This window comes from Dicentrarchus labrax, unplaced genomic scaffold (genome assembly GCF_905237075.1).
Source record: "Dicentrarchus labrax unplaced genomic scaffold, dlabrax2021, whole genome shotgun sequence".
Taxonomy (NCBI): Eukaryota; Metazoa; Chordata; class Actinopteri; family Moronidae; genus Dicentrarchus; species Dicentrarchus labrax.
The window spans coordinates 12,050,512-12,074,267 of NW_026136703.1; the positions used below are offsets into that span (position 1 = coordinate 12,050,512).

At 42.4% G+C, this 23,756-nt stretch overlaps 2 protein-coding genes across 2 annotated transcripts; one reads left to right on the plus strand and one right to left on the minus strand.

Annotated features, from left to right (window-relative positions):
* Positions 1-754: 754 nt before the first annotated feature.
* Positions 755-5,581, minus strand: ap5m1 (adaptor related protein complex 5 subunit mu 1). The gene is made up of 8 exons (XM_051388886.1): positions 5,346-5,581; positions 4,562-5,222; positions 4,233-4,460; positions 4,008-4,147; positions 3,233-3,318; positions 3,015-3,127; positions 2,798-2,894; positions 755-2,703 (listed from the first exon to the last, which is right to left on the minus strand). Exons 1-8 carry the CDS (start codon positions 5,411-5,413, stop codon positions 2,621-2,623), a joined length of 1,476 nt encoding a protein of 491 aa, XP_051244846.1. The 5' UTR covers positions 5,414-5,581; the 3' UTR covers positions 755-2,620.
* Positions 5,582-5,624: 43 nt separating this feature from the next.
* exoc5 (exocyst complex component 5) lies at positions 5,625-15,247 on the plus strand. Its single transcript, XM_051388874.1, has 18 exons — positions 5,625-5,815; positions 6,199-6,293; positions 7,787-7,934; positions 8,032-8,226; positions 9,668-9,732; positions 9,971-9,999; positions 10,100-10,209; positions 10,391-10,435; positions 10,528-10,668; positions 10,753-10,835; positions 10,927-11,136; positions 11,260-11,407; positions 11,516-11,624; positions 12,329-12,449; positions 12,576-12,662; positions 12,799-12,907; positions 13,094-13,309; positions 14,007-15,247. The coding sequence occupies exons 1-18, from the start codon at positions 5,789-5,791 to the stop codon at positions 14,193-14,195; spliced, it is 2,127 nt and encodes a 708-aa protein (XP_051244834.1). The 5' UTR covers positions 5,625-5,788; the 3' UTR covers positions 14,196-15,247.
* The last annotated feature ends 8,509 nt before the right edge of the window (positions 15,248-23,756 follow it).

Consider the following 23,756-nt stretch of genomic DNA (forward strand, 5'->3'; position numbering starts at 1 on the left):
TGAAAGGGAAAGAGTGAGAACAGAAGACAGGGGTAAAACAGAGGGATGGTTTGATGGGGACTGAGTCTGCCAGAAGCTGTCAGACAGGGTGGATAGGCGGTGCAAGAGGGATAAGCTGAACAAAGAACACTTTGTCTGGCAACTTGCAATACAAACAAAACTCTTGATGTTCCTGAGATATTCCCCTCATGGCTGAGTTTATGGTGCCCTCTATGGGTGAAAGTGATGCACAAAAGTGACAAAACGAGCAGTGAGTCTGAAGCTCATATAGCCTTCCCACATTATTGATAGCAAACATCCAAAAATAGATTTTATATTTAGTTCAAAGAGTTGGTATTCTAATCAGCCAACCTTGAAGCTTCTGGTCTATTAATGGGCATTTTGTATAGAGGTTAAGACAAAAGAATCCTCCAGTGTCCTAAGATATCCCTTTATTTGAAAAGATCTGTGCTCTTGAAGAATAATTAGAATACAAACAGGAAACTGCTAATTTCACTTTCATTATTCAAGTGGTCTCCCTGAGGTCGGCTCTTAGTGGGTTTAGAGAGGCTGAGAGGAACTGGACTCCCACCAAACACCTGAGGCCACAGTGGCCAATTTAAAAAAAAAGTTTGGTCCTCAGGCTCAGATGAACATTGCCGGGATCACATTGCACAGCAGGGGGTTGGACAGGAATTAAATCAACAAAGATTATCTGGCGGTGGTTGAGTAAGACTATTTCAATAGACACATTAAACTGTTAAAGAAATCAAACCAGTCTACATAAACATTATTGTACTCTACCACTGGGTGTCATTATTGGGCTGAGGGACACAATGAAGTTGGTTACAGGTGCAGTGTTTATAATAACGTAGTAAATGTTTTATTATGGTAAACCTATGCAACCTAATGATATATTAATATGAGTTATAGCGATCCACACCACTGTTTTACTTTCACAAATATATTATTTATTTTGATCATTATTGTACAAAAGTGTTAATCCCTTTCCCGTATGTGTGTATACAAGTGTAAACAACGATTAAATAAATAAATTATTAATGATTCTGAAAAACAGGGCCACATGAAAGGTATGAGCTGAAGGCACTGGAGCAGAGCAAAACATTAAAACGAATCCATCTACTTAGCAAGCTTTTCAATCAACAAAGCAAAGTCTGCCAGTGAGAGGCCACTGACTGCAGACTTGAGGAGCCAGACTGACCACATATTGGGATACTGAAGAGATTTAGAGTGGCCCAACTCTTAAAAAAAAACTTCTCCTTTTCCAGTTCGCTAGCCACACACACTGGGCCTTAAAGCCAAATCATCGTGGAGGGGGAGAGCCGAGAGGTCTCGGTGTCTGCCACTCCGTACTGCTACATAAAAAGAAGGTGAAGGATGCCGTGTGAGCAATTGGTTCCAATTGACAGAGGATTGGTCATGGTCAGCCTTCTGAGTGGAAATCCACGTGAGAATGTAGCATTTGGACCAGCAAGGGGCACAAGAGGCCAACAGCAGACAATGAGGGCACTCAGAGGAGTCTGGCTGCTGTGGAATAGTGGGGCACAATCTCCTCTGATTTAACCCTTCATCAGCTAGTTATTCAGTCAACCTAATACACTGAAGTGGAGCTTTTATAGTAAAAATTTAACAGAGTTAGTAAGAAACTAATAATAGTTCAGGTAATAGTAAACAATGAAAAATTTCCCAAAAGAAAAACCCTTTTCAAATCTTTATAATTAAAAACTGATTATAAAGGGAAGTCTACCATGACACTTGCGTTAAAACAACAAAGATCAAAATCATGTGCTTAATGTCTACAGTAACTAAGTTAAAGCAACTATGCAACTTTAAGAGGCGACCCAAGCACTTCCATCCTTGTGACTTTTTCACCAATTAGGCTGGTCCTGCTCGCTGAATGGGACCGGCTGCTTGAAAGTCTCAGAGGGCCAGAGGGTCAGCGCACAATCACAGTCTGGTTGGAGAGGTTGTGTGTTTGAACTAGCCACTAGTTGACAGGGCGGGGATGGGGTCAAAAGGGAGGTGGGGGAGTGACTGGTGGAAGGGGCAAGGACTCCTGCCGGCTCTAAAAGAGGAGCCTTTTGTAGCCAAGACACTGGCCAGAGCAGCCTGGTCTTTCACAGCCCAGCCGCCCCTCTCCTCCAGGCCCACAACAGCTGATGACAAGGCCCCAGCTGCTAATTATCCGGCTGATGGAGAGTCACTGAAGTGGGACTGTCAGAGCGAGGGGTGGCCCTTGTGTCTGAAATGGGATAAATTTGAGGGAGGGTGGAGGCTGGGGGATAAAAGGAGTTGGACTACGGGGGGAGTTTTTTTTTTTTTTTAAGTATCCATCCAGTAACAAAATTAAAACTTCCAGTCAGATTTGTACATTTTGAACTGTGTACTATCAAAGTGAAAGCAAAATTATTTAGTCATATTTTGTACATGTAAATGTTAGAAATGTGAACTATACAAATGATTTGCTATTTACATTTGTGAGCTCTCCAGTAACAACAGGATTGTAACAAGTAGATTTTATAGGGTCACATATCTGGTCTGGATCACTGTATATGCTGACAGGGTCTTCAGTCCTGCTACAGTACAGTGAACTGTGCACCTTTCCACCACTGGGTCCATGCTACAGCATCATCTGCCCAGAGGAAACTGGAGCAGTACCTGTTGAATTCCATATGAAGTACTCTTTGGATAGAAGTTCTCTGGCTGGAAATAAGACAGACAGATTTTTATTTTTTTTTTTTTCGTTTCAGAAACGCATCTAGGAAATATTTTGATACAAAAACTGTTGTGAGCTTACATGTTACAATCCGCGGTTTGGCAGAGGAATAAACCTGCACTGAATGCTGGTCCACACAGCACCCAGAGAGCGTCATGTCAGGCACTTTGAAATACAACTGTTAAGATAACAGGGGAAGAGTTAATCACTTTACAACCTAATGATTGTATGTTAATAGATGCCTTATCCATTTGACCTTATCCCATGAGAAAATTAATCACAATACACATTAACTTACTTTGATATAGGCGGTAAGTTCGGTGCAGAGGGGGTCAGTGGGTCCTGGTGCCGGCCCAGAAAAGCTGATCTTGCCTTCCATTGTGACCTCCCGAGATTTAGGGAACTTTTGTCCTAAATATCAGTATATCAGGGGAGAAACTACTCATTAGTTTCCTTTTCAAATACTGTATACAGGTGTGATTTTTTTTAAATTATGCTTAGGAGCACTGTGCCTACCCAGGCCCCAGACCAGCAGATTCTTCTCTTTTGCAACATCCAGTTGTCCGGAGCTCACCTTCATATCCACAACACCCATCTGATCCCTGCACAAGACACAGAGCACACGTGTGTATTTTATCTGCTGGTTGCACATACTTGACTTGAGATTATTAGTTTCACTTAGTTTAATAGGTTTATTACTTTGCTGTAGGAGGACCCATTTATTCAGTTTAAATAATGATGCCTGAAGCCCCTTTTCCACATTACAAAGGCCAGTGTGAGAGATCATAAAACAACTAAACATTATGAAGGAATATATTTTCAAAGAGAGATTAAAAAAATAGGTCACTACTGTAATAACTGGTGTTTATAATGTTAATGTTTAGTAATTCAACAATTAAAAAACTAATTATCTCATTGATGCCTTTATCTAATTTGCCAGTTGGAATCAATTTTACATTAGTTTGCAAGCATAGCTAGGAAATGTGTGAAACAGTATGCAATAAAAAGATTTTTTCAACATACTTGAAAATTATATTTGTTGATTATCCAACGTATTCCAACTGAATAGATTATTACTCTTAGGCTCTAAAAAAAAAGGTGTTTTAAAGAACTTAATGTGTTTAGTTTGTCAAAAAGGAGACACTAAAAATGTTAAAAGAGCTCATGATTACTGATTGGATATCAGGAAGACAATTTAACCTCAAAGATGGCATGGACTGTGAGGCATTAAACCTCTTTGCTCTAAGGGAAACAAATACTGGATGGCGTTCGATCCTCCTGTGCTGCATACCTGTTAAAGAATGGCAGGTGTGCTTCACAGTACTCAAAGCTGTTCTTCACACTCTCGTGAAGTTTGAGGGTTACTGACACACGCAGCTGGTTCTCTTCTTCCTTCAGTTGATATGAACCAAGGATAGGAGGAACAGGGACCTGATGAAAAATTACATTAATCACTTTAGCATAAAACACTGTGGATGTGTGGATTCAGAAGTATGTTAGTATGTATGTTTTGTACCTGAGATGTATAGCTGCATAGTCTGAAAGGTTCCAGGGGAGGAGAGAAGGGGAACTTGTATGGCCCAGAAAAAGCTGAGCCATCATAGCTATCTACGCTGCTGGCAGTCAGGATACTAGAGTCCAGTGAGGTAACACAAGGATGGACCAGGATGTCCTGTAGTGGAGAACCAATTGATGGCAGCGTGAGGGTCACAGTCACATTTGGGAGCACCCCTTCCACTTCGCACTGTTGACAGGAGAAAAAATTAGAATAAAGGAAAAGAATGTAAACAAAGTGAGAAAAAAAAGTTATAACATCACTTGCTTTCATTCACTCTGAGCACTTACTTTACATGTCACAGTGCCATAAACATCCCACAGATCCTGTCTGCTTCGGTTACCATACTGCATCGAGCGCACTGTTTCTATCAAGGCAACGTTCACCACAGCTCGACCACGGTGGAGCCCAGTCTTCCAGGCTGGCTGCTTCTGATTCCCAGCGGGAGTGGGCACTGTGGGTGTAGCAGGTGCCGCCAGTAGTGGCACATCCAGTGGTGTGCCAAGTGGACAAACCTGCAGGAGTACCGAGGGCAGCATCAGCAGACGAGAGGCCAGGCCCTCGTTATCAGGCTTACCCCCAGAGCCAAGGAGAAAAGTCTGCAGACCTGCCAGGAGTGTGAGGCCCTGAGAGACAGACAGCAGGCTGGCAAGGGGTGGCCGTGGCTCAGCGGGGGCATCCACTAAAGGCAGGCAAGCTAGGATAAGAGGCCCTTGCGATATGGCCAACACCGGCCAAAGTATTCCCTTTGCAGGACTGTCCACATGCAGCTCCAGGGCTGGTGACCGTTGACGATGAAGGCAATCATCTCTGAGAGCTACATAGGACTTGTCTGAGTCTGAGAGTCCCAGCTCAGTGAGCAGAAGCTGCAGGACAGTGCGTTCCTCTGGGACTGGTATATATGAGGATGCTGCCAGGCTCTTTGCACGGTGCTCCACAGTAGCAAACCTCCTGTGGGGGGGGGGACACAAGGTATTACAAAACACTGCAGGCTACAAGCAGTGTGACAGCAGAGATTGTCTCACATCAGAGCAAAACGGGAAGTGGAATATGAGAGGGTCTGTAACTACATACCTTGAAAAGCGTAGTGACACATTTTCTCCCTTCTCGTGAGAAATTATCCACAAAGCGCGCACACTCATTTGTGCGGCTACACGGAAGTCCTTAATTTACAGACTGTTCTGCTACTTCAATATTAATATTCGCGACTTATGGTGCAAGTTGTTAAAGTCAGACATTCCTCACTATTTGACTACCACAAACGCAGCGATTCACTTCCTGCTGTTGTTTCACGTGACAACAACCGCCAATCAGGCGACATACGCGCTTGCGCACTAGCAGGCAGCTATCCCCACCCTTCTCCACCCATACAGGAAGCTGGAGAGCTAACAGCTAGCTGTCAACAAAGGGCAAAACTGTACGAAATCAGCAAATCCATGTGGAAGTCGGTGGTATTGCCGACTCCGAGCTCCTTCCTCTAAACTGCATTTCACTACCCCGCCAGCTGAATATTGAACATGGCGACGACTGCTCAGCTGTTCGAGGTAAAATGACTGCTGCACCGGAGAGCTGTGTTAGCTGTCAGGCTAGCTAGGTAGCTAATCATCATTAACGGCAGCTGAACAGTGTTGTCCTTCTCCATGCTTGGTGTGTAATATGGTGTATAATGACTCACACAGCTGGATAGAGATGTTTGTTTGAGTCCGAAGCAAGACGGTATACGAGGCAAATATAGTTTCTGTAGAGTTAATCGGGGAAACGTTCATGTTATTCAGAGTGCAGTAAAATCCACACTTACAGTTTATAGCATGGTGTAAGGTCATTCGTTCAGTAGGTCTGTTGTTGTAGTGTTTCGGGTTGGTAGCTGGTGTTTGACAGATGTTTTTGTGTGAACATCTTATGACTTCCTCTCCCCCTCCCCCCTCAGGAGCCATTTGATGCAGATGAGTACATTGAAAGGTTGGCATGGAGGACCCCTGGAGGAGGCTCCAAAGGAGGAGCTGAGGCATTTGACCCCAAAAGGTACACATCTTCCTTTCCCTGAACAGTCAGTGTGTTAGCTGATTGTCATACTCGGGTTTAACCTTGACTTTCATGTCAGTATTGTTGCTTATGTATCACCTGGTTCCTATATACAGTTTTGCTGTCTCATTTAAAAACAGTGCACAAATATTGACCTATTAAAAGTATTTTTCCACAATCAGAATTTACATCAGAGAGATAATATGCTGTGTAGATGCCCTTGCATTGATTGAGCTTCATTTTCTTGCATGTACATTTAGCTTGATTATGAATATGGTAATGACAAGCTAATTTCTCTAAAATAATTGCTGTGTTTTCTATTGCAAATCATTTAGCTGTATAAATAGGCAATGCAGCTTTTCTGTTCATGTCTGCTGACGGTAAAACACAGCTGATCATCTCTATAACAATGCAATATCTTGATTTGACCTAATACTGTCTTTCTGATGTATTCTGAAATGTGATTTACAACTCTTTCTTAAACATTTTCATCAAAGTAGATCAGATGTTGACATTAAGATGTTCTTCCTCCTCTAGGTTAAGTCTATATATATATATATATATATATATATATACACACACACAATCTCCACTGACATTATATTATTTCTCTTACTACAGTTGTTTGTCTTTCTTGGCAACTTTTAAAGGGGTTAATAGAAAATAATTTGTTTCAACACAATACTTAAGTAGGTGCATTTTAAGTTGAAAGTCTTTTAATATAAATTATTACATATTTATTTACAGCTGTCTGTATCAGCTTGCTAAATACTCAGAGGGAAACTGAGTTATTCCTCCTGCACTTACTAGAGCTCATCTTGGTTTCTTCTATGCTAATTTAGTGCTTTTGATGGTTGGGTTGAAGAAAAACAGGAAATATCTATGCTTAAGATTTTTTTCACGGTATTTTCACGGCTTGTTGTTGTGTTTACACTCTGGGACCAAGTTATTTCTCGTAAGCAAAAATGCCATAACAGTTTAACTGTACTGTGGATCCACCCTGCCTTATCTACTTCCTCTACAAAACTGTTGCCACCACCTCCTCGGAAGCTCTTAGCGAGGAGTCAGAGACAACATATCTGTGGAGGCCACCATACTGTGAGTCACCAGCCGGGGAATGAGTGTCTATTGGGAAGGGATGGGAGATGTCTTTAAGCTGTAGCCAGTGCTGAGGGAATTAGTCAAGAGATTATACACTCATCATTTTGGGATGTTTCCTACTCTGTGAAATGTGGTGCTGACTTAGAACATTTGCTCTGCCGTCCTGATGGCACTTAAAATGCAGCTGACGAAGTTGCTAGTTTTCAGAGCTTCTTAAGTCTCGGGACCCAGGAATTAAGCATCCAGCTCTATTCTGTAACTAACTATAACTATAACTGTGAGGCCAGTGGGACAGGGTTAACCTTGTGGTGACCAATTACTCTTCCAGAGTGAGAGCATTTTTGTATCAACTGTCTGTTGCTGATCTACATTATTTCTTTCTTCTGTGACAGGCTGTTGGAAGAATTTGAGAACCACATAGAAGAGCTAAAGCAATTGGATGAGAAGATCCAGCGGCGGGTGGAGAAGCTTGAGCATCAGTGTCATCGTGAGGCCAAAGAATTTGCCCACAAAGTCCAAGACTTGCAGAGAAGCAACCAGGTTTGTTACATAGTCAAGTAGTCAATGACACCCAAGTTTTTCACTTTTACAGAATTATTATCTTTTCTTTACATTCCTTCTGTTCTTGTCAATTCAGGTGGCCTTCCAGCATTTCCAGGAGCTCGACGAGCACATCAGCTATGTGGCAACCAAGGTTTGTCACCTTGGCGACCAGCTTGAGGGGGTGAACACACCTCGGCAGAGGGCTGTGGAAGCTCAGCGTCTGATGACATACTTCAACGAGTTCTTGGACGGAGACCTACGCAGTGACGTCTTCAACAACCCAGACAAGGTGAGCATGCTGCATACGTTACTTCTACTTACTTCATGAGGTGTGTGTGTGTGACCATTGACAAGGACCCCTGCTGGGATACTGCTGGAGGTGAAGAATGAACAGGATTACGAGGTAAACCAACCATATTAATTTGTCAAGTTTATCCCTTTAGTTGGATCCCTCGGCTAATTTGGATTAATAAACTGTCATTTGCTGTCTGACAATAGCTGGCTGATTGACTAGCATGGATGTCAACATGCTCATGTCAACCCTAATTGCATTCACAGAAGGTTGTCTGGGAGTGAGAATTTGGTTGGTCCTCAGCTTTGTGTCGCATTACAGCAGCAAAGAGCTTGTGGCATTATGGTACTTGTAAGGGCGGCGATAACATGCATGCTAGAAGATGAGATGCACACTTTTACTTAGTTCCTGCCTACACAGATGCCATGTTGATGTTCGACGAGTGACCCTTAAAAGTTTGATTTTGCAGTTTTGTAAGTGACAGTAGGGGGATTGGAATGCTTTAGATTAATTCCTGTTAGTAGCAACATCATTAGTGGATGCAGAACAGCGAGTTTGGGGGTCAATCCCAGAGACGAGAGCTGGAGATGGAGCTAGTTTTCCAGAGAAGCATGCAGAAATATCTGGCCAGATTCCTTTTCCTGAGCATACCTCCAGACGAAGAGGAAAGAGGAAAGCTGCAAGTGAATAGCTGAAGGGGGATGGCTTTGCTAATCCTTCTGAAAGGGAGGGCTGGGCCGCCAGCGTGGAGACAAGTGCTGCTAAACCCTGACTGCAGGGAGACGGCTACATTACTTACATGGGATTTAGCTAATCTTAGCTGGGGGACAGATACTTAGAAAACCTTCGCCGAGCAGAAAGGCTGGATCCTCCTCACGGGAGCAGAGTAATGATGTTAGCTGAGGCAGGCATCTGCGGGAACAGAGGAGTTGCGGACGGCGGGCCTTTCGTAGGTCTGGGGCTTTTTCAGCCAATGTGTATGTCAGGAGGGGCGGGGGGAGGAGGGGGGGGTTCTCGACAGGGCCCCCTTTTTTTAGACAGATATCCCTGGCCGGACAGATTATTGAAGGCGATTTAGACTCCTGTGGGATTACAGCCCATTCAGAAAAGGCATGCCAATAAAGAGTTGGATGTGCTGCTAAGTCAGGACTGCTGCTGTTGCTGCTGCCGATGCCCAGGTGAGCGCAGCCTGTCTGTTATCAGCTCCCTGTTCAACATGGGGAGGTGGAGGAGGGCTGCTCTAAAATGATGATCCCCCAAGTGACACCGCCGGCGGCCTGCCAGCTTTCTGTCTGGATGTCCACGTCTTATGGTCCTGTCGTGCTCTCTCTCTCTCTCTCTCTCTCTCTCTCTCTCTCTCTCTCTCTCTCTCTCTCTCTCTCTCTATTTTGCCTCACCTGATTTTCTCTCTCACGCTCACTCTTTCTCTCTCCCTCAGATTAAGGAGGCTGCTGATATCATTCAGAAGCTGCATCTCATTGCCCAGGAGCTGCCATTCGACAGGTGAGTCAGGCATCCTGGGGGGCAGCTTTAGACAAGAGCACTGTCAAACAAAAGGAAGGTGGTGTATTAGTGATGTAGACTACTCACAGTGTAAGCCACACATGACATATGAAGTATTAAAACATTTTAATTCAGTATCATAATATGTTTCTTGAAATTAAATTTACTTTTTAAAATGTATAGTAGGATATAATTTGTAATTGTCTCCTTGAAGATTAATCATATTTTCCTCTGACAGATTTGCAGATGTCAAGGCAAAAATTGCAAGTAAGTTTGTGAAAAAGTCACCATTACAGTTACATTTAGAGGCTTGCTACAAATGATAATATTATTTTGTGTGTCTTTGTTTGTTTGTGTTTCTACCCAGGTAAGTACCATGACCTGGAGCGGCAGTTAATCCAGGAGTTCACTGCTGCCCAGCGCAGGGGTGAGATTGGACGTATGCGGGAGGTGGCAGCGGTTCTATTACATTTCAAGGTGAGCTGGAAGAATCATATTTGATGTCTACATTTGATTTGTAGTCCACGTTTAATCTAGCCATAAGTCTTTTTTCATACATCAAGTTCAGTATCAGTGAACTTTTCTTCAAATGTAGCTTTGAATCTGCACATCAGTGACATAATCTTGCAGAAAAGTAACTTGTGTCTTTTTCTACAAGGGCTATGCACACTGTGTGGATGTCTACATCAAGCAATGTCAGGAAGTGAGTGTATACGTACTTATACATAATATTTCACTTTTTGGTTGGCCAGTAATATCCACCGACTTATGTTAACCCTTTATTTGTCTCCCTAGGGGGCCTACCTGAGGAATGATGTGTTCGAGGACACTGCGGTCCTCTGCCAGAGGGTCAACAAGCAGGTGGGCGAGGTCTTCAGCAGCCCAGAGACTGTTATGTCCAAACTCATCCAGAACATCTTTGAAAATAAATTACAGGTATTTATATTACTTTTCATTAGTTTAGTTTTATTTAATAATGCCTTATTTGTCAAGTTATATTTGACACCTTTGTGTCTGCAGGCCCACGTTAGGGAAAAACTGGATGAGACTCGACACTCTGATGTTGAACAGTACCTCAAGAATCTCTATGACCTTTACACCAGGTATTTAACTTGGTCTCATATTTTGATTCACTTCCTTCCTTCAAAGTCATCTTCATGCTCAATTTGAATTGTTCTCTTTCTTGTTTTCCAGGACAACAGCATTGGCCACCAAGCTGACAGAGTTCAACCTGGGCTCAGACAAACACACTTTCCTGTCCAAGCTGATAAAGAGCATTTTCTCCTCATACCTGGAAAGCTACATTGACATGGAGAGGGATTACCTTCGCTCTCGAGGTGCCATGATTCTTCAGCGCTACTATGATTCCAAGAATCACCAAAAACGCCCAATCGGCACTGGAAGGTCAGATTTTGGATCTTAATGTTTTTTCCACACCAGGGCGGGTTAGGATTAGATTATCTGAATATGTTTTAAAAAATGATGTAATGATGTAACAAATTATTCAGTATCTGCATCTTTCTGCAGTATCCAAGAACTGAAGGAGCGGATCAGACAGTGCACCAATCTCCCCCTTGGCCCTATCATTGACACCCATGGGGAGACCTTCCTGTCCCCAGAACTAGTCGTCAACCTGCTGCAGGAGACACGTCATGCCTTTGAGAGATGCCACAGGGTGAGGCTTATAAAAAAAACTTTTGAGAAGAGCAGTTTAAGAGAGAAAATCCTGCTGGGCTAAAATTGTTTAATGCGTTTCCTTTCTTTCTCTTCTGGGGTGACACAGCTTTCAGATCCTTCGGACCTGCCCAAGAATGCCTTCTCAATCTTCTTGCTGCTGGTTGACCATCTCTGTGTGGAACACATCGACTACGCCCTAGAGATCGGCCTCTCAGGTACATGCAATTCAGCTCATTATAACCATAAGCTGTGCTGTACTGTACTGGTTGTGTGTTGATGTGACCTACCGTTGAGGATTAAAGACTGTGAATTCAGGTAGGCAACTCATAAAGGAACATTTTCAATGTATAAACAACAGTGGATGAAGCATCTTACTGAATCAGTGGTAAACATGCACAACTTGTATTTGTATGTAAATCTGTAAAATGAATCATATCCAGGCTGCTAACAAGAAAAAAACAGTAAAGTCTGGAACAAGATACTTCATACAATAATACACTGTAGGGGAAGTTACATACGCCTAGTACTGTTTATACCCCTATTACTTTGTCAGGAACCAGATGGCATTTGTTGCTATGGATACCTTTCAATGTTATGACCAGCACATTTTATGGCAGTTAACAAAACACAGAGAAGTTACCTTGATGCTAAGAAGGTTGTGCCTCTGTTTGCATTATCTTTTTTAGGCAGCTACAGTGGAACTAAACGTGTATTCATCTACCAGTGTTCAGTTAATAAGGTGTACTCAACATCAAAGAAATGCAACACTGATGTCCCCATACTTTGATTACTGTCTCCTCACTGTGGAACATTGCTGTGAATGGTTTTTACATAATACATTATGTGAATCATATTGATTTATCCTTTCACCTACCTTTTGGTGTATTGTCTAGATTTATTCTCTCTCTTTGATCTACAGCGATCCCCTCATCAGATGCCAAGAATGCCAACCTGTACTTCTTGGATGTGGTTCAACAGGCAAACTCTATCTTCCACTTGTTTGACAAGCAGTTTAACGACCAGCTCATGCCTCTAATAAGGTCAGTACTGGGTTGAAGGTTAAAATCATAAATATTCCACAGTATTCGGTTATTATATTGCTACGGCCTTTCATCAACATGACAGGGAGACCTCTGATTTTACTTTTGTCTTATCTATGTGTCCAGCTCATCTCCGAAGTTGGCAGAGTGCCTGCACAAGAAGAAAGAGGTGATTGAACAGATGGAAGTGAAACTTGACACAGGAATTGACAGGTCAGTATGTTTATAGTTGGCCACAAACTGCTCTTACATATGGTGTGTTTCATATGTGCAACCAAAAATCTACAATACATCAATGAATATGTATGTATATTTAATTTGTTTTGTTGTATTTTTCTGCTACACACAGAACAATAAACTGCATGGTTGGGCAAATGAAGCACATCTTGGCAACAGAGCAGAAGAAGACTGATTTCAGGCCTGAGGATGAGAATAACGTCATGATCCAGTACACTGCAGTAAGAGATGCAAGGCCTTGGATTCAACCACTGAGCTCATATGCAAAACAAAACAAATCAGCAAATGCAACTTGCAAATCACTTACATCTCATTGTTCTTAGAAACATTTTTGAAAGTTTTTGAACTGCCTTTGGTTTTTGTCAGCCTGTTTTCCATGTTTCCCTCTGTGTCTCCCCACCTGGCAGGCCTGCTCCAAGGTATGTGCCTACGTCAGTCGGCAGGTGGAGCACGTGCGGAAGTCCATGGATGGGAAAAATGTGGACACAGTGCTGACGGAGTTGGGCGTTCGTTTCCACCGGCTCATCCACGAGCACCTACAGCAGTACAGTTACAGCTCAATGGGAGGCATGCTGGCCATCTGCGACGTGGCTGAATACCGACGGTGCGCCAAGGACTTCAGGGTAAGCAGGGGGGGCATAGGTCCAGGATACACTGGTCACAGGGCAAAACTTGGCTCTTCCAACAAAGACTCTACCTGTTTGTTTTTACATAAACTGTTCAGGTCAGTTCAGGTGAATGCTATAATACTTGGTTCATTTTGTGCATTCAGTACATACAGAAAGGGCTGCAACTGAGGATTATTTTTGGAATAATTTTATAATAATTTTAATACATATACCATTTATTTACATTTCGAGATTAGTCTACAAACTGTAAAATGTAAAAATTCACAGAATTTAAGGCATCTAATTGCTTGTTTGACACATAACGGTCCCAAAATACGACCAAAAATAAAATTGTTGTATTCATCTTCATGTAAAAGACCCTGGAACCTTCAAATGTTGGAGATTTTTATTTGACTACTTGCTCCTCCACTACTTACACATAAATACAGTAATAAAGTAGATGCCCTGCCAGATGTTTCTAATGAAAATGATAATTTTAAAGAAATTATAATATAAATAGCTGTTTATGCTGTTTTTACATCTTAACAATACCATACAATAGGTCTTTGCTGTTGGCCTGTGGCACTCCGTTAAGTTTCAGTTTTGGTCTTTTTGAGGGGAAAAAGTGTGGGCACCCCTCATTTAGAGCTTTCATCATGACAGCATCTGCAGGGAATAACTTGGCGTATCTCTGTATATCTCTGTCCTCCAGGTCCCTCTGGTGCTGCAGCTCTTCGACACACTCCATGCCCTCTGTAACCTCCTGGTCGTTGCCCCTGACAACCTAAAGCAGGTCTGCTCAGGTGAGCAGCTCACCAATCTGGACCGTAACCTCCTGCACGCCTTCGTCCAGCTCAGAGTGGACTATCGTTCAGCCAGACTGGGCCGACATTTCAGTTAATGACTGACTCAACACCTTGCTGCCCTCCGTCCAGTAACCCATGCTTTGACGAGATGATGCACCTTGGAAATACCCATCCCTGCTTTGGAGAAAGCATTGGCCCGGCCCCAGCAAGCAGACTTTACTGGGATCACTTTGTACATCATGGAGACGAAGGCTCCTTGAATGTGGGAAATGTGCATTTTACCTTTCTTTTTCATTGTTTATTTCTCCAAGCTGAAGAAATTTAAATGTTTATTGACTTATGATTTCATTTGTTTTTAAATACTAATCCACCACCAACACACATGGCTAAGAATTCTGAAATATTATAAAGTAAATGGACAACATTGATTTCTGTGCTTATGTAAAAAAGATTTTGTTTTGATTGTGCCAAATATATAAATTCTGCAGCTGCACTTGTGCACAGGAATAGACCCTAAAGCTGCTGTAAAGGGAGACTGTCAACAATCGCGCTGTAAAGTCAGACATCAGGCCTGCAGTAGCACTGTGTGTTGGGAACAGCTACCCTTTGTAATGAACTGTAGGGGACCTGACATTAACAGCCTTATCAAGCATGAGATAGAGCTCTGTCTGGCTAAGAGAGACACATGACCACCTCTCTAACCTTTGACCTCTGACCACAAAGTGGAGGTCAAGAGACCATCACAGAGAAGTGTGATCTGAGCTGTAACCAGGTCTGAGAACCTCTCTGGAGGTTTGGGTGGTCCTCTCTTAGGCTCAGATGACTGTGTGGTGGGTCACTGAGTATGTGTCGATGTAATTGCACAGATCAACACTTGCTCATCCAGCGGCGCACACAGTCCAAAGACATTATTGGCTGGATCTGCAGTGTATGTGGGTCAGGGGACATTGAATTGTTGACCTCTGCTGATTAAGGAAACAAACTGGAGGGGACTTCTTCACACAGGGCTTATTTGATGTTCTCAGTCACTGTCTTCTGCACTAAAAAAAGAAGGCATTGAAACTGAAACTGTCTTTTACGTAAAGCTGCTCCCACTGTACTGCTGTTTACCTTAATTAGTGACTGATTAAAAATATGTTGCATTTTATTATTGTCCGTCCTCTGAATGTCGTCCGTAAATGGGGAGCTGTGAATAGAAAGTTTGGCCAGTTCATGGCACGAATGTCACTTTCAAAGTGAGATGAAACAGTCTTCCTTTCTGTAGAAGTCATCAAGTATTCATGGGAATTCTTGCCACCAGAGTAAAGTTCTTTCTTAGACTTCAGGAAGTGAGCAGAGCCAGAGGGGATTAGATATCTACGAGTTGATGAATTGTGTGCAGTAGTCATGGACTGGGGGAGAGCCGGGGAGATAGAGACGCCTGAGAGCTCGGTTCCAGCTCCGGCTGGTTAGTGTTGTGTAGAAGGTACACACAGTGCTATGCAAGTTCAAACAACATAATTAATTAGGCTAATATTAATATTATCAATGCCACATAAATTCAATTCTCTCAGCCCTAATCACAACTGGATAGCTTGTAAAAATTATTTTGTTAGGCCCTGATGCAAACAGTGGGTCTTTTCCAAACATTTGAAAACTATTTGTTTTTGTGGCGATTAATGTGCGCAGCGCAGGAAGGGGTTGGGGGAGCGGAGCCGGGCCAGGGACGATAACTGGTGTGGAGACGAAGGCAGAGGCGCAGCCTGGCCCCAGGGACTCCCAGCGCAGGCACATGGAAGAGGGGGAGGGATGTGTTTTTTGGGGTGGCTGTTTGAGCAGGTGGAGGGGATTAGTAATACTGTCAACACTGGAGAGCTGGATAAGACTGTCCTCTCTTACTCGCTGGTTTGAGCAGCTCTCGCATACACATTCAGACACATAAAGACGCCAACACATACAAACACAGGGGCGTCAGGACAGGAGAGGGAAACTTATCTGTGGTTGAACTGACCATGGACAACTTGTTCATGTTTCACCTTTGATTCTACTTCTTGTTGGGTCTTTTTTTACTCACCAGCATCCTCTTCCATAAAGCCAATAACACTCAATAAGCACTTTCAGTATATTTCCACCTTTCTAATATCACAGCCTTGAGTTAGTACCTGTACAATGGCTCCTGTCAATACACCTACAGTATCAGTCTGCGATGTGCTGCTGCAGTCTGCTTAATATCTTTTTTTAAACCCTAAAAGTGGAAAATACTACTGTAGGATCACACTTTGTTGAATCAACAACATCTGAGGAAACAGGTGGATTCTTAAGTTAAGACTCCATTAAATGTCATTTTTAAAGCTGCAATGAGGCCCCAACCCAAATGTTTTATTTGTTATTGAGAGGGCAAATCATCAGATCTTTAGACCTTTTCATGTGTAGATTCAGGCATCCCGAGTCTGTAAATACACAAAGCACGTCCATTTTGAAGTTAAGATTGAAATTTCAAAATTCTGCAACTGAATCTTCTTTTCCACTGACCACAGATACCCTCATTTGTTTACCCCTTTTCACGCATCTCCCTCCCTTTGTCTCCTCTGCCAAATCATCGACCATACTCTATTTTTCCACTCTTTCTGCACACCCGGCTAGTCCTCCAACATCCCATAAATCCTTGCTTTCGGCGCTTTGCTGCTACCCCAACTAGGCCGGCCCTCCCTCTGCCTCCTGGAGCACTGACAATAAAGCATTACAGCAGTCAATCCATGTCAACAACAGCTTTGCTTAATTCCTGCTAAACACGTTTAAACTAAATCTTCACCTAATGATGCATAATGATTTGCTCTTTAGTGTGCTGGCGGCTCGTATCAATTTTCGGTGGTTTATTTTACCCGCCATCAGAAAGATGACTCAGGTGGTCTAGCTGTAGCAGACACACAGGGACAGTATTAAGGATCCCCCTGTTAAAATTAGTCAGGTAATTGTGACTAGACACACTGTGGAGTGTGCTGTCTGGGTTTCACATGCACGTAAATGTAATTTTCTTCCACTATTCAAAGACTGCATTTATACACCATGCAACAGATGTGATGAGTGTCAAATGTTTGATTATAACTGCCATAAATAGTACAAATCATGAAAATACTGCGCTGTTGAGTTGAGAATTGTGTGTAAACTGGGTATTGATAGAAAGCACTTTGTGGTCCTTTTCAAATCTATTCTTTAGGATTTCTCTGTGAGAGTCTTTCATGATGTGGGCATATAGCCAGGCCCTCTGATGTGATGCAGATGTTGCCCTGGCCTTGACCTCCTGCCCATATGATGCCAGGGCCAAAATGGCACAGGTGCCGTGCCACCTTCAGTCTTGGGCAGCCGGGTGCTGCACTGTGCAGGATGTGAACGGTGCCAACTCTTCTCCTTTGCTCACTTTTCTCATTATCAAGGTCTAGTCTGATGGGGCATAATGAAACTCTCCCCTGATTCCTGCAATCATACACAACCGCCATATTTGATAATGCTAAACTAGTGTGCCTGTTCTTTTTTTTTTCCACCCTGCCCCCCTACGCCTTCTCTCCTATAAGAACATTATTAATTCTCTGCCGTAGTGGAGTGTTTTCCAGTGCTATTTCCTGGCCCGGTGCCTGTGCCTTGCTCTCTCTTGGCTGGGTTTGTCTGGTTGACTGCTCCACAGGAACAGACTGGCACTCTAGCTGAGGGCTCCAGGGTCTGCACACACAATCCACTAAACATGTCTCTGTGTGAGGAGCTGCACTGCTTCCGAAATATGAAGTATGAGTCTTGATTTACCACATAGTAAGCCTCTTTTTATAAGCTGTAATTATAATTATCCATGTGTACAAGTATATTTATTATTGTTATACGACTATCAATATTAAAAGTTTTAGTAGTTGTAATAGCAGTGGCAGTTTACAGTATAATTAAAGTGCAAAAATGCCTATTAGTATTGTTATTTAAATATATTACACATGCATGGATGCTTAAAATCATACAACATACACAACTGGCTGTCGAACTGGCAGATGTACAAATACACAAGCATACAGTACACTACATATTAAAATCATTCAGTGACAGTATAAAGAACAAATTGATTCTGATGGTTAAGAGACTTCAGTGCTAAACACATTCACTCACAGGGCAAACAAACATCTGTTACGTTTGTAAGGCCTATGGCCCTCCTAACCCACTGATGTTGAACCAAGCCTGCACACATGCCAGAGAAACAAATGAGGTCTCTCTCCTCCACTGAAGATGAAACACTGCATCACCAAAGCATGTGCATTTGTCTAATCAAGCTTTTTGCCTGCGGCTACACTGAATGTAAATGAATAGGCTTGTGTGTGCCAGCCTCTATTTCTGTTCAGACTGGCTGGTGTTTGATGATGAAATGGTACGGTGAACATCAGACAGAAGGGGGCACTAGTGCTCCAGTGTTGCTCTCCTCCCCTGTGGAGCCCTCTCTTCCTCAGAGCTCCTCACAATGGGGATCTGCCTGAGGGGGGAAATGTTGCTTTTTTAGGTCTGTGAGCCCATATCCCTTAATCCCCAGCCATGATTGACAATCATGATTTAGGGTATATGGTGTCCCATTCTAATCCACGAGCAATGATTTCATTTGCATACCTTCCGTACGTGGCCTCATTTTGGAGGAAACGGCTGCCTTTGTAAGTGATACAGAAAGAGAGAGGGAGAGAGCTGAACAGAGTGAGTGCAAGATAGAGAATAAGGAGGAGAAAGAGAATGGTTGGGGGAATGTTTGTGGGTTTTCTGTTCTTCTTTTTTGCCAGAAGGAAGATGATAGCAGTCTCCATGCCTAAGCAAACATTCCCGTATATATATATATATATGCCTTTCCTCTGCAGCACTTTCCCCTGACACACAGTCACACAATGCATGTGCATATTCAAACTCTCAAGCACAATCACAAGTATATTCAGAAATATAAAGATATATGGAGACGCAGGGAGACGGAGGAACACACAGAGATGCTCCCTCACACGATGCAAAACTAAATTGCTATTTGCTCATTTTATAACCAAGTCAGGCTTAATTATAATCATGGGAGTTTGGGAGTTACCGTATAATCTCTAGAAGGTATTAAGAATTACCCAGAGCACACCACAGTGAAAAAGAAACAAATACAAATACGTACAATTATTTCCCAGTCATAACACCCAGGGGAGTCTGAATCAAATAATGCTCAGTGTTTGGTATGCCCACAGAGACCATTCATCCTCGCTTTTATCTACTGAGGAAGTGGAACACAAGTGAAACACTGGATAAAAGGTCAAAAGAGTCACATTTCACTGTAAGGTAAAGGTACAAATTAAAATTAGAGATATATAAATGAATATAGTGTATCCTTAGTTATAATCTAATGTTGAATATTCAAATCATTTTTAAGATTTCAGAGTTATTTATGTTTGTTATAATTTACTGCATGCAGCCTGTCTTTTAGGCTTAATGGATTACATATATAGTAACACATAAAGTAATTTTAAATAAATGATAAGTATTCAGAATAGAAATACAAAATTATACCACTTATTATCTGTAGTTTAATTACGGTATATCCAAAGCTGAAAAATGTATTTGAAATTACACTATTACTTCTAAATTGTGTATTATATTATATTTATTATATACATTATATTGTTCTGTTTTTACTAAAAAAAACGAAAAAAAATACATTATTTTTAAGAACAAATTACTTGATTAAAATTAATATTGTATCATTTCCGATTGCATTATCTACATGCAAGGTGGGAGGTTATACTATAATTACCAATAACAAATATAAAGAGTCATTACAAATACATGCTATGCAACTAAACGTTTTACTTTTAGTGGACCTCCAAAAAGTTATAAAGATAACAAATATCATGTCAGGCTGAGTTTTGGGGGCAAAGGTGTATAAAATGATGCATAAGACATCTACAATATTTATTTTTGATGGAGTTTGAACATTTAATTTTATATAGATATACTGTTACAGTGATATATAGGCTAAATGAAAAGTTGGAACCAGCAGACACAAGATTTATTTATATGAAACTATGAGTGTGAAATAAGATGATTTTAACAAAGCTACTTAAGGGAAGACAGAATCAGAAATGTATGTTAAGGCCAGGGTTAAACCTTTCATAAAAGATTGCATTACATGTACATCCACTGCCTTATTGTACATTTACATGTACATTTGTATGCATACACTTGTATGTACATTTACATGCACACATCAGTCCACACTTAAAATATTCTAACCCTGATGATGTCATTTTCAAAACAAATGTCAAATATCACTCATCTATATTTATCTTGATTTTTAGTCCCTGAGGCAATGCAGCCAAGGTTATGCTTACACCAGAAGGAAGAGATAGTGAGGGATCCTCTTCCCCCTAAGTAATCACCATCACCACGTACTGTACAATCCATCCCTCCTTCCTCTCTGACTGACTGAGCCTGGCCAGGTCTCTGTGACAGAGGACTCCCCTTTGGAACAATAACAGTCTGATAATCTCCTCTTATCTCCAGTGTGTTTAGTGCCTGGTTAACAGGCTGTCTACTTGATGGGTGTCTCTCCATGTCTCCGCCATAGGGGAACGATCATGTCATCATGAACCTGAGAAAAAAAGAGCAGTACTCTAGTGAATGCCGGCAGTGGTAGAGAGAAGAAGACTAGAGGGGAAAAAACTGAAATCAAGCAGAGAAAAATTCATCTTACAGTAAATGTTTTAGTTTGAGTTGCATAATATTACATGAAAAAAAATAGAAATAGATACAACATTAATTTGGGAATGAACAGTTAAATTAAATGTGTGTTACCTTCCTCTCATTTTTAAGGAACAAAATTCAGCATGACAATGAGTGCAGGTGCATGGACAGAGAGCTGTGTGTGTCTACCTGTCCTGAGTTTCCTCCCCCCCTGGCCTCACCCAGCCCAGTTCTCATTCAGGATGTCAGTGTGGGAGGTGGCGTGGAATTGGGCCGCCCGAGGGTGTGAGCACTTGAGCATTGCACCCATCATTCCACCTCCATGGGCCATCCCACCCTCTAAGCACTGTTTACCAGGCTCGGCCTAATTGATTCCCTCTCTTTATCTTTTTACCTCCTTAATTTTGTTATTAAGTGTGCGGGAGAGGCGCGAAAGCTCCTCTTTTTCCCATTTTGAGAAATTATACTCTTGTACTTGATCCAGCTAACAGGATTTTCTTAAATTACTTTATAAAAGACCATCTTTTAACTTTCTTCTTTCTCTCTCTATCCATTCATTAGCAGGTCTGCCTCAAGGCCTGCTCACATCAATTTCTTGGGTTAAAGTTACAAACTTAGGCAGCTCAGCTCGACGCTCACGGTGGTTTTGCGGAAGAGAGGGGGTGGCTGGGGGTGGAATGGGGACGAATTATTAATTTCTGAAGTATTAGAAAAATAAAGAGATTGAATTAAGAGTATTGGTCCTCTGTTATCCAGCATGGCTAGCCTCAGGGACTTACTGTGGTGGAGGACATTATGCAAATGCTCTCCCTCACTCTCTCTCTCTCTCTGTCATAGCCGGCTATCATCCATTCTCTCTCTACCTCCCTCCCTTTTTCACCCTTCCTCTCTCTCTGTCTGTCTGTGTCTCTCTCTCTCTCTCTCTCTCTCTCTCTCTCCCTAGCAGTCAATCTCTGCTCTCCTATAATCTTTCTCTCTGTGTGTCTCTGTCTCTTTAATCTTCATCAGTCAGCAGAGACAGAGCAGAGAGAGTGTCTCTGTTGCTATTTTCTCCTATCTCATTCATGAAGTGTTGGTTCCCAAAATCTCCAAAAGCATAGAGGTCAGGAAGAGGGAGCCAAATCAAGGTTTTACAGATAATGGAATCTAGATGGAAACCTTCACACTTTCACTTCATCAATGGCGAGGTGAATGTATAGAGTAATCTATGGTTAGGATCGGTGGTTTAATCGAGAGGTGTCTGAGTCCTGGGAGGTAGCGCTTGAGGCAGTGGGATCTTACTTCCTTGCAGCTTTAAATTTTATATCATGTGATATCTCCAACGATTTTACACATCTATGTCTGTTACGTTCTTGGGAAGTAACTGCATATAGTAAAAAAGTGTATAAAGACTTTTTGTGGCTCCAGGGGGAGTGGCACGAAATCTGACAAACCTATTTCGGATGGGGCTGAAGAACACAAGTTTGAAACTGAAACAGATCTGTAGGGTTGGAGTTGGAGGAGATGAGGTTACCAGACCTGTATCCCAATCCTCATCTCCACTTGAGGCTAGTGGCTTGAAGCTCCATTAGCCTCTACTAGCATAACACACCAGATTCTCCAACCAAACTGTTGGCAGTCAAGTTGCATTATTGGTCATGTACGTGCCAGGACAAAGAATGCATCAACATCTCTGGGCCTGCTACATCAGAAACCAAAGACACAGACCAAGACCAAGCTGAACTAACTTCAATATGCATATGTTCTTATTATTTGTCATGTATCACAAGCATTCAAAAACCTAACCAGAGACAGGGGCTGCAAATTAGCTTCTGCCGGTTATTCAGCAGTCCCTGTTAAATAAACTAACACATAAGATAAATAACTGAAGAGACAATGTACCTGAAGATTAGAATATTACTCCTATAAATGCCCTCATTTTTCACAAGTACAAAATCCTATAGATATAATCAAATCTTCTCATCTCTCTATTGATCTTAGGCTTCTCCTCAGTGTAAATACTTAAGCCAATAAAATACCACAAGATACTGAATATTTTCCTATTTATTACAGGCAAGTGAAAGCAGGTTTAATGTACTCACCATCCATGAGCCATGGAAATCCAGAAAACCTGACATGCAAAACTTTGGTCAATATTGATGTTTATTTAAGGAGGCTGATGAGGCCCAAGTCCAGTTAATTAAGTCCTAATAGAAGACGAAGAAGACAAAGGGGCATTCTGGATGATAAGAGGAGGACGGCCAAAGGGGAGTCAGAGAGGAGGAAGAGGAGGAGAAGGAGGAGGGAAGCGAGACATGGTGTCAGTAACAAGGCCAGTAATCTTACAGCAGGAGGGGGAGAGGTTCCCAGCAGCACCAGTGGCATCCTGCTCCAGCGGCGTACACGGCACTAGAGGCAGAACAGACAGGTTTGATGTTAGCAAATATTAGCTGTGTACAGGACGTGGGTGTATTCTCTTTGACACGCTCATTGCATATTCAGAGACAGATGTTTCTGAGGATGAGGAGGAGGGCGGGAGGCTGAATGAAAGGCCTGAGATGGCAGAGTTGCTCTCGGAGGAGCAAGTAATTGGCCCCTCGACGGTAGCGGCGACAGAGAGAGGCACTCACACATACACACACACACACACACACACACACACACACACGCATCCCTTTTCCCTCGCTCTTCTCCTCTGCCTCTCTTCTCAGATCTGATAAAGGTAAACGTGTAGCAAATTTGTCATTTGATGAGGGAGGATTTCCACAAACAGAGCTGACATGATGAGCCTGTGATCTGCCTGTATGAGAGTCAGCAGGGGCCCAGGCAGGCAGAGATCTCAATCCTCCCTCTTCCTCTTCCCCCCCTCTTGCTCTGTGCCTCTCTCTTCCTCACATACTGTCACACACACACACACACACACTTGGCTATGTTCACATGGAGCCTCAGTCTCAGTAATTGCTGCCTGCCAT

What these genes read in the sequence shown, in the direction of transcription:
- ap5m1 (XM_051388886.1), bottom strand. Translation starts at nt 5,413, where the DNA reads ATGAGTGTGCGCGCTTTGTGGATAATTTCTCACGAGAAGGGAGAAAAT. An exon ending in GTGTCACTACGCTTTTCAAG is followed by an intron (nt 5,223 to 5,345) that starts GTATGTAGTTAC and finishes CCCCCCCCACAG; the next exon opens with GAGGTTTGCTACTGTGGAGC. An exon ending in TATGCAGCTATACATCTCAG is followed by an intron (nt 4,148 to 4,232) that starts GTACAAAACATA and finishes ATTTTTCATCAG; the next exon opens with GTCCCTGTTCCTCCTATCCT.
- exoc5 (XM_051388874.1), top strand. Translation starts at nt 5,789, where the DNA reads ATGGCGACGACTGCTCAGCTGTTCGAG. An exon ending in CAGGAGCTGCCATTCGACAG is followed by an intron (nt 9,733 to 9,970) that starts GTGAGTCAGGCA and finishes TTCCTCTGACAG; the next exon opens with ATTTGCAGATGTCAAGGCAA. An exon ending in CGCCCAATCGGCACTGGAAG is followed by an intron (nt 11,137 to 11,259) that starts GTCAGATTTTGG and finishes ATCTTTCTGCAG; the next exon opens with TATCCAAGAACTGAAGGAGC.